Below are 12163 nucleotides of genomic sequence, written 5' to 3'. Positions count from 1 at the left end.
TCATCATTTGAGAGGTCATGAGGCAACAGTACTATGTAAGATATATAATACAGAATAGGTCATTGGTCTCCTTAAGCCTCTCTGCCATTCAGTAGATCTTGTGATTTACCCCACAAGTACTTTTACATTTGATTTCTTGATTTCTTTGATGTACAAAAACCTGTTGATCACAGACTTGAATGTATTGAGCACAGATCCCAAATATTTGCAGCAAGACGTATATAGAAACTTCTCACCTTTCAAAATAGACAACACCTTATCTTGTCAGTATCATTGAGGTCTAAGCTTTCTAGGCTGAGTAAACTGTATTTAAGCTGTTGATCCATTTTGAATCCTATTTGTAATGAGATATTATTTCAAATTTTTAAATTCTAGTTAGTAAGAGCCAGTCCTACTCAATCTGTTCTCATAAGACAGTCTCCTCCTCCCGGTAATCAATCTCGTAAATCTATGCTGCACCAAGGCATGTTTATCCTTTCATTGATATGGAGACTAGAACTGCATTAGGGAGCCCAAATGTGATACTGAGGATATGTACAATTGCTGCAAGGTTCTTTACTCTTGTACTCCAAACACTTTTCAATGGAGGCTAACATATTGGTTGCCCATTATTTGCTTGCTGTAGCTGCATACCAATTTTGCCTTTCATGAATCAGCACATCACAATGGCTGTGTATAATGTTTCTTACCTCTAGAAGTATATTTTTAAAATTAGATTTTTTATGCATCTTGAGTAGATTTGGAAATGTTATAAGCAGAACAGAAACATGCAGATTTAATCTTGTGCCTGTGTCAAGATAACCTTCGCCATTTGGAATAATGGTACGGCTCCTACATCTTGAAAATAATTCAGGACATTTAAGTCTTGCACCTTGTTATTAAGAACAGTCTATTTCAAATCTAGATTAGTATCCAGCTACTGTAGATGAAAGTAAGAGTGTGTGTGTGTGTGTGTGTGCATCATATGAGGTGAGGATTCATTTTGTTTCATTGGATTAACGTATGTTGATGGACATTATACATTCTGCACTTGAATATTGCCAACACGGCCAAGATCCCAGAGCTTTAGCACTGATGATGTACTGTACTATTGACATTGAGAAGAGTACTGCATCAATGTGTTTGATAGAGAAGGCTAACAGGGAATAAAAGGTAGAAAAGAAAAAAATGGCTTCTATAAAGAGAGATTACTATTTCATGCCAACGTACTAATCTAATATTGCTGTATGTTAACTGACCATTTAATTTGAAGACTATCCAATATTTTTTGTAATCCCAGTTTGATCAGATTACGTGCATTTAATTCAAACATAGAGTCTCTAAGAGTGTTTAACTGCCCTACGCTACAGTTAGACTATGTGGGGTAATAGCTCCAGGGAGTAGCAGCATCTCTTTACTCTGGTACCAAGCAAAAAAAAAATCAAAGTTCTTTCACAGAAGTCATATGTAGTAAAATGACGAGACCAGAACAATAAGAATGTTTGATTTTCTTTCTGAAGTATAAATATACAGCCTGATTTGAGACCATGTAAACAAAATGAAGTAAGAGAGGTCATCTGGAGCATCAGCATTCAGACAGGGTTTGATAAATGTTGAGTAACTTTAATGCTATAGAAGCGCTCGACAGAATGGCCATTAATCCCTTGACTTTCAGTGGTTTATATCTTATGGTCATGATTGTCTAGAAATATATAAAATCGTTGATAAAGGGCAGATTAGAGACTGTATATTTTGTGGTAAGAACCACCCCAAAGCCTTTCTGCCATCACAAGGTACATCAGGATTGTGATGGAATATTTCCCACTTGCCTAGAAATACAGCTTCCACAACACTTGAGAAGCCTGCCATCACCTATGACAAATCAGTTTGCTTCTTTATATCCACTGTTCTCATTCCTTCCAACATCTTGCCTGCAGTATGTGCAATCTAGAATATGGATAAGCCTATGACTTATACACCAGGAAGGACAAAGGCACTAGACACATGGAACAACACCAATCACAGGTACCCCTCCAAGTCATACACAGTCTTAACTTTACAGACATCTTTCGTGAAAGTCGGGCTCTCCATCAAATGGCATTGAAGAAATAGTTTCACCAGAGGAGCTGTGACCATTCAAGATTTTGACTTACTAGCAGCACTTCAAGGGAAACTGGGGCCTTGCCAATGACAACTGTATAAGAAAAGTGAAAAATAAATTTTAAAAATTAGTTTCTGTTGATTAGTGAATGGCATTGTGATGTAATACACTGTGAGACAATAAGAAAGCAGGAAAACATTCCAGACTAAAATTTGTTAAATATAGTTATTTTATATTCAACATGGTGTGAATTGTCAAAGAAACAAATGGTTTCTAATATCTAATGTCTGAAAGTCAATGATAATAACTTAACTAAAAGTTTTGTTAAGAAAAAGGATTAAACCATAAAATAGACTGGTTATGTTTATTTTTACTATAAATTCTTGGATGATCATTGCTTCTGTTTCCCTAATAAATTAATAGTCTCATAAATTTCCAATTACTGTCAGCAGAGATACAATCATAGTTTGCTGAATTACATAAACATAGAAACATAGAAAATAAGTGCAGGAGTAGGCCATCCGGCCCTTCGAGCCTGCACCGCCATTCAGTATGATCACGGCTGATCATCCAACTCAGAACCCTGTACCTGCTTTCTCTCCATACCCCCTGATCCCTTTAGCCACAAGGGCCATACCTAACTTCCTCTTAAATATAGCCAATGAACCGGCCTCAACTGTTTCCTGTGGCAGAGAATTCCACAGATTCACCACTCTCTGTGTGAAGAAGTTTCTCCTCATCTCGGTCCTAAAAGGTTTCCCCTTTATCCTTAAACTGTGACTCCTCGTTCTGGACTTCCCCAACATCGGAAACAATCTTCCTGCATCTAGCCCGTCCAATCCCTTTAGAATTTTATACGTTTCAATAAAATCCCCCCTCAATCTTCTAAATTCCAATGAGTATAAGCCTAGTCGATCCAGTCTTTCTTCATATGTAAGTCCTGCCATCCCAGAAATCAATCTGGTGAACCTTCCCTGTACTCCCTCTATGGCAAGAATGTCTTTCCTCAGATTAGGGGACCAAAACTGCACATACTATTCTAGGTATGGTCTCACCAAGGCCTTGAACAACTGCAGTAGAACCTCCCTGCTCCTGTACTCAAATCCTTTTGCTATGAATGCCAACATTACATTTGCCTTTTTCACCACCTGCTGTACCTGCATGCCCACCTTCAATGACTGATGTACAATGACACCCAGGTCTCGTTGCATCTCCCCTTTTCCTAATCGCCCACCGTTCAGATAGTAATCTGTTTTCCTGTTCTTGCAACCAAAGTGGATAACCTCACATTTATCCACATTAAATTGCATCTGCCATGAATTTGCCCACTCACCTAACCTATCCAAGTCACCCTGCATCCTCTTAGCATCCTCCTCACAGCTAACACTGCCGCCCAGCTTAGTGTCATCCGCAAACTTGGAGATGCTGCATTTAATTCCCTTGTCTAAATCATTAATATATATTGTAAACAACTGGGGTCCCAGCACTGAGCCTTGCGGTACCCCACTAGTCACTGCCTGCCATTCTGAAAAGGTCCTGTTTACTCCCACTCTTTGCTTCCTGTCTGCCAACCAATTCTTTATCCACATCAATACCATACCCCCAATACCGTGTGCTTTAAGTTTGCACACTAATTTCCTGTGTGGGACCTTGTCAAAAGCCTTTTGAAAATCTAAATATACCACATCCACTGGCTCTCCCCTATCCACTCTACTAGTTACATCTTCAAAAAATTCTATAAGATTCGTCAGACATGATTTTCCTTTCACAAATCCATGCTGACTTTGTCCGATGATTTCACCTCTTTCCAAATGTACTGTTATCACATCTTTGATAACCGACTCTAGCATTTTCTCCACCACCGATGTCAGCCTAACCGGTCTATGATTCCCCGGTTTCTCTCTCCCTCCTTTTTAAAAAAAGTATATAAAGTATTTCTATAAGGGTGGCTGTTGGTGGTAAAAGCTATGGGGTTTAAAGAAGGGCTTGTAATAAGACATGGTTGCCTAAGATTTTCAGTAGCTATAGAAGGATCAGACAACAGTTACTAGAATTTGGACCTTGTACATTATTTGGCATGCTGATTGGGGCATTAGCATATGGAGCTAATGTCAAATTACATGCCGTAATAATATCTCATTGGGATATTCTTGTGTCATGTTGGACACTTGAACCCCAAACTGTCTGATAAGGCAAAGCTAGCAGTTTAAAAAATATATACTTGCTTGAAACCTAAAAACAAAAATGGAACGTATTGGAAATACAGCAGGTCAGGCTACATCTATAAAACAAAATCAGCATTTTAGGTTGGAGGCCGTTCATCAGGAGTTCTGATGTAGGGTCTGCAACCTGAAATGTTTACCTTGTTTCTCTTCCCACAGATGAAGCCTGATTTGCTGAGTATTTCCAGCACTATTTTTCCATTAAGCTAACAAGCATAAAAACCATGAGCCAATTGATGTATAGAAGTGTAAATTACTTAACGTTTCCTCTCTTCCATATGGTCCTTCATGCCTTTGGCAGTAAATCCCACACAGAAATATACAATAGTCTCAGAAGTATTGATATTGGTTATCAGCTGTACCTATACCTATTCGCTTACAAAGCTTGTTGGCCAATAACAGCCAATGGAGTTATCTCTCCAAACCTAAACAAGTTGACCTTTGTAACAACCACATTCATGTGCAGTTTTTTTCTGAAAAATCAAAATCCTTTTCCCTCTGTCAAAAGTAGACAAATTGCTGAGTGAAGCTTGGAATTTTTCTCTTTATCCTCAATTGTAAAGATGCATGTTACCTAAGCAGTTAATATTTAAGTCATAACATGTTAACATTGTTGTAAGCTTAAAAAAACTCATTGCCTCTGAGCTATTATTAGGAACCATGTCTTAACAGTAACCAGGCTCTAACACTCTTATCTTCTGGCTCCAGGATTTTTGATCCCTTACATCTATTGATTCTAGCCAGTTGTCTGTCGAAAAGCATAGGAGAAAATACAGAATGCTGTAAATATTTTGTACCAGTATTCAATGGTTTTAGAATAAAAATGTAGCAAGATGACATGGAAACTGAAATTACTTGGAGCTATGATTAATCAGAAATGAATAAATAATTTATTTGCTTAGAATAACCAATAACCATTTTCTACAATTAGGATAGATCTTTTGTATGAATTCTAGTGTCTGTTTATACTATAGGTCCATTTACCCCTTTATCTAGAGAGAATAACAGGTAGATCTGGGCTTAGTATATGCCTGCTTCCGTTCAAAAGAAGTGTTCACCTCTGGAATACTGAAGAGGTCATGCCAATGCTTGTTTGGTGATTTTAAGAAAGAGAGGAATTAAATTTTCATCAGCTTGTAAACATTTGTGCAGTTTGAGTTTTCTGCTAACTGAAGGATGAGATAAGACAGGCAATCGGGCTGCCCAAACTGTTTGTTTGTTCTCCTGACCTGTAGTCGCTAACATAGTTGCACTCAGAGGGATGAAAGTTTAAAAATGTGAAAGCCTCACTCAACAAGAAATGAACAAAGGGCTTCAGAAGACGATTATCTGTCATTAACCTTCATTAAACTAATAAAGAAAGGGAGACAAAATCTTAGAGGGAAAATTGTTGGCATGGTTTTAAACAGCAAGCACTCCTTTCAGAGTTTCTGGTAGTTGTCGAGTCAGTTGTTTTCAGGCACTATGTGCAATTGAGATGTGAAGAATGATTTTGTTTTCTTGTAGCTGTCTCTCTTGATAACATCTTTGTTTAAGGTTTCCGAATTACCTGAACCCTTTGACCCTTAACTTTGCAGTGCTGACCAACTTGTAAACAATTATTTAAAATGGTAAAGGTTCACCCTGAGTGCACCATGTAACCTGATTTAATGGAAATAAATATATTATCCATTTTGGTCGTCATTAACTTCATTTACTTTATTGATCTACTCATAGTAGAAGTGAGTAATAAAGATGATATTGATTCCTTTTTTTCCATGTGTTATTTGCCATAGGGCAATTTTATTCATTTTTAGCTTTATTGTCAGCTTTTTTAATTTTCTTTTAGACAAAGATTTTGCTGTGTGAAATCAATAAAATGGAATGGAGTTTGGAGGAAAACCAGAAAATTATTTGTTGTCTTTTGCCACTGCTTGAGGAGCGACAAGAAATGAGAAAGATCTGGGTGGTAAGGTAAGGCCTGTGTTAAGTGTCCTCCAGTATTTGTAACCAATGCTTCCAGTGCTGCATGTAAACCAGTACCCATTCTAGTACAGTAGGGCTGGATTAATTTTTTTATGTGTAACTATACAACCTGACTGAGACCATTTAACTAAAATGAAGGAAACAATGGCAAGTGAAACTATCTGGAGCATGGGATTGAGAATTAAGGCAGGGACTGATAAGTGACAAGTTACTTCAGTGCTACAGAGGTGCTGGTCAATGGCTACCTCTAGAATGATGGGCATTATCCCCTTGGTTTTCCATTATTTATATTCTCTGGTCATCATTATCCAGAAATGTACAAATTATTTGTCTTCAAAAGCATATTAGAGACTGCATATTTTGTAGTAAGAGCCATAGCAAAGCCTTTCTGCCATCACAAGGAACATCAGAATTGGGATGGAACAGTTCCCACTTTTCTAGATGTACTGTACAGCTCCGATAACACTTGAGAAGTTTGACGTCACCCTTGATTTAAAGAAAAATCAATGGAAGGGATAAATAGCATTTTTGTGTGAAGGAGGTTTTGGTGGTGGGTGGGTATTGGAGCACTGGCTAAGATAACTTTCCTTGCATTGAACATCTTAATCAAAGGCAGTAGCCACCATTAAAGAAATGATTTTACATTTCAAAATGCTCTGAAGCTTAGCAGCAGTAGCTAAGAAGTTGTTTTAACCTAAAGCTGAAGGAGGATCTAAAACGTGGTTTTACTAACTGTCTTGAAATTCTGCTGGAAAGTTTGTCCCCAGCGGCTGATACATATATGACCCTTTCTCTTTTGAGTTTTTTTCTACTCAGTGAGCCATCATGAACATGTGAAGCACTAGAGTAGCTCTAACAGATTGTTACCACACACCTCAGTTTACTTCATCAAAGTGTTAAGGTGACAGTTATATAGCTGTGGTGACCCATGTCATATGGACCGAAAGACTAACAATATTATTTATCAACTGCCAACGTTGAAAGCTATAAAACATTTGCCAAGATACTTCCAGGCCATTCTAGCAGAAATCAGGCCATTGTCATTACATTAGAAATGTGTGTCAAAACAAGAAATGATTTACACTCTGGTCTCTTTTTAAAACTCAGTCTGTTGTTATACCAATTTATTTTTACTGATGAAGGGGATCAGCTGGATTTGATAAGAAAAGCCCTCAACCTCACACTTCCTGAATGTGTTGAAGTGACTACATCATAAGAGGTAAAGGCTGCAGTTTATTTGCTAGAACATAACTTCTGATGGGCAATCTGTTATAGCTGTTCAAGAGGTGCTCAGGCCATTTGAACTGAACATTCTTGACCTTTTCAGAGTAAAGGTCGTTACTTGGTCAATAAAATATGAGAGGTGTTACGGATGGCAAGCTAACATTAAAACTGCCAGCTGTGAGATTTTCAAACACATTTGTCTGTCTGTTTCTCTGTGCGAACTGCTGAGACTGGTAAGGTCAGAATACAATAATGAAAATTATTTGCAGATTACACTGACGCTTTACCACATTAACGCAATAAACATGCTGAATGCTTATTGAGGCAGGATGCATTGGGCTTGATAAATGGACTGTAAAGATGCCCATCTGGCTTCTAGGCTGCCTTTTTAGGGGAGGACAGATTCAGAAAAAAGGCATGGTAGATGCAGATCTACTGACCCATAATGAATCAAAAGTATAGATTAAGTAGAAAAAGTGAGAGGAAAGGGGGCCAGCATAGTTGAGGATGAATATATGATGAATGGGAGAGGGAGGTTCACTTTGTGATGAATAGGATGAGATTAATTGTAGGACGCCAGACCATGCTTAAGCAGAGAGCACAGCCTTAAAATGCTGAGAATGAAGCTCTGCTCTAAATGAAGATGTCGGACGTTTAGTTGTGCTCGATGTTCAGCTGCCCGCAAAGCCCTCTGACCCGAGTGCATTTTAAGTTATACTGCATTCCCTTTGTTTGCCATGACCCTTTGTGCTTCCATACCTCTGTCCTTCACCTGTGTCACTTTTGTCTGCTGGCTCTGAAATAAATCGGGACTGTGGTGAATAGTTGTGAGCCCTCCTACAGACAATAGGAACACTGTTTGATTAAATGCTACATTTTAACAGCCACCAGTTGTTTGATTCCTCTAGAACATTTTCCTCTTGTTGTCTCCTCCTTTTGAATTCTTACACCTCCTCCTTTTCAAGAATAAATAGGATACTTTCTTCTTCATTATTCACAGTGAAGTGTAATTGTGAAGGACAATGGAGAGAATTTTTTTAAAACTAAGCTCTAAGATTTTTTTGGAATTCACAAGAGGAAACAAAAGCGATAAATCGGCAGGCTACTGAAAATGATGAAGTAAAGGCCTGGGATTCAGAAAGCTGAGACTTTATAGAAAAGAATTAGGAGTGTTAGTGTAGAGGTGAAAAGAGCTTCTGTCTGCTTTGCTAAAATTAATTGTGCAGAGAAGCCTAATGAAAGCAGCTTAGAAAAAAGAACAGTTGTTCCTCCTTCATTACTAATGAGATTTTTCATTAAGTTAAATTGCTATTGGCTCGCTGAAAGGCAAAGTAAGGCTCTAAACCCTGAATGGACAAGTCTAGCTGGCTTACAAAGCACCTAAGGAGCCACATACAGGTATTTGGAAATAATGTCGGGCTTGTCGACAGATGTTCAGGAGATCGTGTTGGTTAGACTCATATTTCTCTTCCAGGCAGAATATGAAATGTACTTCAGCCCAGGTGCAAGGTGGCCTTGCCAATAAAGTGTCTCCTCCCAGCTCAGAAGCTCATACCCACATCAGGGTGCGGGGGGCTGTAATTAACACTTAGAAGGTTTAAGCTTTACTGGAGTGACGTGTGCAATAATGATAGTGTTAGCTTCCTTAATTTCCCAGTTTCATCATCAATTATACCATGTGTTTCATCCAGTTGGTGCTACCCTCCCGTTGTTAATTATAACCTACAAGACTGTTACAGTTAATTTTATGGCAAGCATATTGTCTCTTCAAGGCTCCCGAGCAGCTCATAAATTATCTTGAAGGTGAAATGTAACTTGGGGAAATAGTTATGAAAATTCCATCCATCTCGCTTAGGAGGCGCAGCTGCTACTGTCAGCTGCATTGCCACTGCATTGTGAAGGAATTATGGTGGGTCAGGCCTAGGAGGCAGGGCCCAGGCTGTCACCACAGAGGAAGCCTGTCCTGGCCCTGTCAGACATGCACCTTCTGCCTATCCCCTGTGGCCTCTCCTTTCAAGCAGTAAAAGGCAGGCTGTGCAGGTGTATGGTCCCAGAGCTGTCTGTGTTCATTATTTAACAGGAACCTTCTTTAGGTAGGCAGGTATGAAGACCTTTTCTTCACTGCTGTCATATTGAGGAGTGGCATTACAGGAGTTAAGAAGTACCTAAGTTGTTAAACAGCAAATACCCTACTCCTTCCTACTCTGCCTGAATCAAAATAGTTAAAGGATACCGTTTGAATTTTAATAAAATTATATTGTCAAATTTAAGTGTACAGCTGCTGTTAACATTTTTAAATAGTAGTCTTTGATTTTTTTTTACTTTTTCCATTGTTGCTTTCTCCTTTTTTGTTGGTATAATTTTGATATTGTGGAGTGTATCCACAAGTTTGCTCCAGTGAGGATGCACACTTTTTATGTTATTTGGCTTCTGTTTATCTGAATCTACAGCAGTCTTGTTAAGTAAAGAATTTGTGGAAGCACAGTTATCTCTCAACTGTCATAAGATTTATTATATTTTTCAGAAACTAGGGATGGGGAAATGATCATTGTTTAAATTGATCATGGTTGAAAGTGAAAGTCAAATTGCCCAGGTATCCAACAAGCCTACTGAGCACTTTGCAAAGCAGTTGATATAGTATGGGATTCGTATTCCATGCTTGATCAAACTGAAACAATATGAAATCAGAGGCCCAAGGGAGTCCAATATTATTTTACTCCTGAGATTCACTGGGGCCTGATTTCAGGCTTGGCTAGCCAAATTAGTATTGCTGCAAAATATACTTTAAGCAGGTAGCATAAATGTACCCTGCCAATCTCCTGTCTCACCCAAGTTTCCATTCTTCACTTAAGCCAAATAGTTGCTGCTATGAGACTTCACCACAGTAATTTAATTCTGTTCTCTACTCACCCAGTATTATCCGACATATCCTTTAAAGTGAAGCTGTTACTGATTATTATTTAAGACTGATTTCTGAACTTCAAAGCTCAATACCGCACTAAATTTGGACTTCATTAATCTTAAAAGATTGCAAAGTGATTGTTATCCCTGTGATATTTTGCTATAATAATCCTTTCCAAGGTAGTGTACTGAATTAAGTGCATTAGTGTACAGGGGCATGGATACCAATTGAAAATTCTATTTTTCTGTGGCAGAGGTGCGCAAACTTGTCACAACTCCATAGTCGTGACATAATTTTATGGATATTGCTATTGTTATTAGATGCTAGAGACGGGACATGCACATTTGGATTAGGACAAAAATACAGTTTTATTTATCAGCAGTTGAAGTGCTCATAGATCTGCAGACTAGTTGAACAATGGAAAAGCTACTGTTCTAAAATCACAAAGGAAAGAAAGTTATTGTATTTTTTATTAAACACAGTTGTATCAATTATTTGGAGGTATGAAAAAAATCACTATAATTTGCTGCAAGGGTTGTATCTGCTGAATTGATGAAACAACGCAAACTTCAATAGTGATGATATAAGATACCATGGGCATAAAAATCAAAATGAAAGGTTTTTCAAATGTAGAAAAGAAACAGGGAAAACAAGGCTTGATGGAGATGGAAGTTTCTGGCAGCACACCCTTTTGGACAGTGTGCCCCACAATTGCACAAGAAGCCGTGTACAGTAGGTGATGAGCTTGTTCTGCCAGTGTTCAAAGTCAATGTTAAAAAATCAAAGTTGAGTTTGTCATACGTATAAGTACATATATGCACAGGTGCAATAAAAAACTTAATTACAGCAGCATCACAGGCACATGGCATCATATAAGAAGCATAAAGACATAATGTAGTTTTAAACTTGGCAATGGTCCAGTCTTAATGGTTAATGTGTTTTCCTTGATGAATTATACTATGAAGCACAGGATGTACCTGATACTGGAAGATATCAAAGTTCAAGCTGAGCACAAAACTAAGCACTATATGTTCTTTATGTTCGGTCTGTAACTCAATGAAGCTATTGACATTATTGCCTCTGTGCGGTTGAAGGATGACATTAGATTTGCCCTTTCTGATACAACATCCAAAATATAACTGCAAATGTCTAGGAAACAATATCATCCATCCCAATGATTACTGGTATTTTATTGCTTGCAAATGAAATTCTATTTATAGTTCTTATTTAAAATGTATTACTTACAGCAATAGTACACGCTCAAAGTGTGCTGTTTTATTTTGAAACAATGAGAAAAGAAAGATAAATTAATTTTAATCATTATGCTGATTATTTGCCGCTTTTTAAATTTAAGAGATCGTTCTCCTGTTTTTGTTGGGGTCACCAATACAAAAAATCTGAAGACCATTCTTCTGTGCATATAACAGATACATAAAGTGACTTATAAAATAAATTGGGAGGGATCCAATATCCAGAACAGAGATATAGTGAACAATAATTTGGAGAAATGGGGATGGTTGAAACAAATGATGTCCCAGTTGAAGACAAGATGGAAAAAGAGGCCCTCTTGATCACTTAATGTGCGTATCCAATGTGTAGCTAAATTAAGCAAGCCAAGCAATCTATTCTGTACCAATCTGTAAAGGACTGTAGATAGTGATATACTTGTAGAACTGGTTTGAAACATAAGAATGTAAGACTTAGGAGTGGAAGTAGAACATGACTTTCTTCCAGGTTGCCATACCATTCAGTAAGATCATACCTAATCTG

The 12163-nt window shown here is 37.9% G+C and overlaps 1 protein-coding gene across 6 annotated transcripts in view; it reads left to right on the top strand.

Moving 5' to 3' along the window:
• Window positions 1–12163, top strand: part of fto (FTO alpha-ketoglutarate dependent dioxygenase) — a 352522-nt gene that overhangs the window by 136191 nt on the left and 204168 nt on the right. For 3 of the 6 annotated variants that reach the window (XM_073069995.1, XM_073069991.1, XM_073069992.1), the window contains one exon: window positions 6131–6255. The exons of the other annotated variants lie outside the window; for them this stretch is intronic. In XM_073069995.1, the coding sequence (XP_072926096.1) occupies window positions 6131–6255 (125 nt within the window). The remainder of the gene's footprint in view (window positions 1–6130; window positions 6256–12163) is intronic. 6 annotated transcript variants of the gene reach the window in all.

Source organism: Hemitrygon akajei, chromosome 17 (genome assembly GCF_048418815.1).
Source record: "Hemitrygon akajei chromosome 17, sHemAka1.3, whole genome shotgun sequence".
Classification (NCBI taxonomy): domain Eukaryota; kingdom Metazoa; phylum Chordata; class Chondrichthyes; order Myliobatiformes; family Dasyatidae; genus Hemitrygon; species Hemitrygon akajei.
This window is presented reverse-complemented; position numbering and strand designations above follow the sequence as displayed.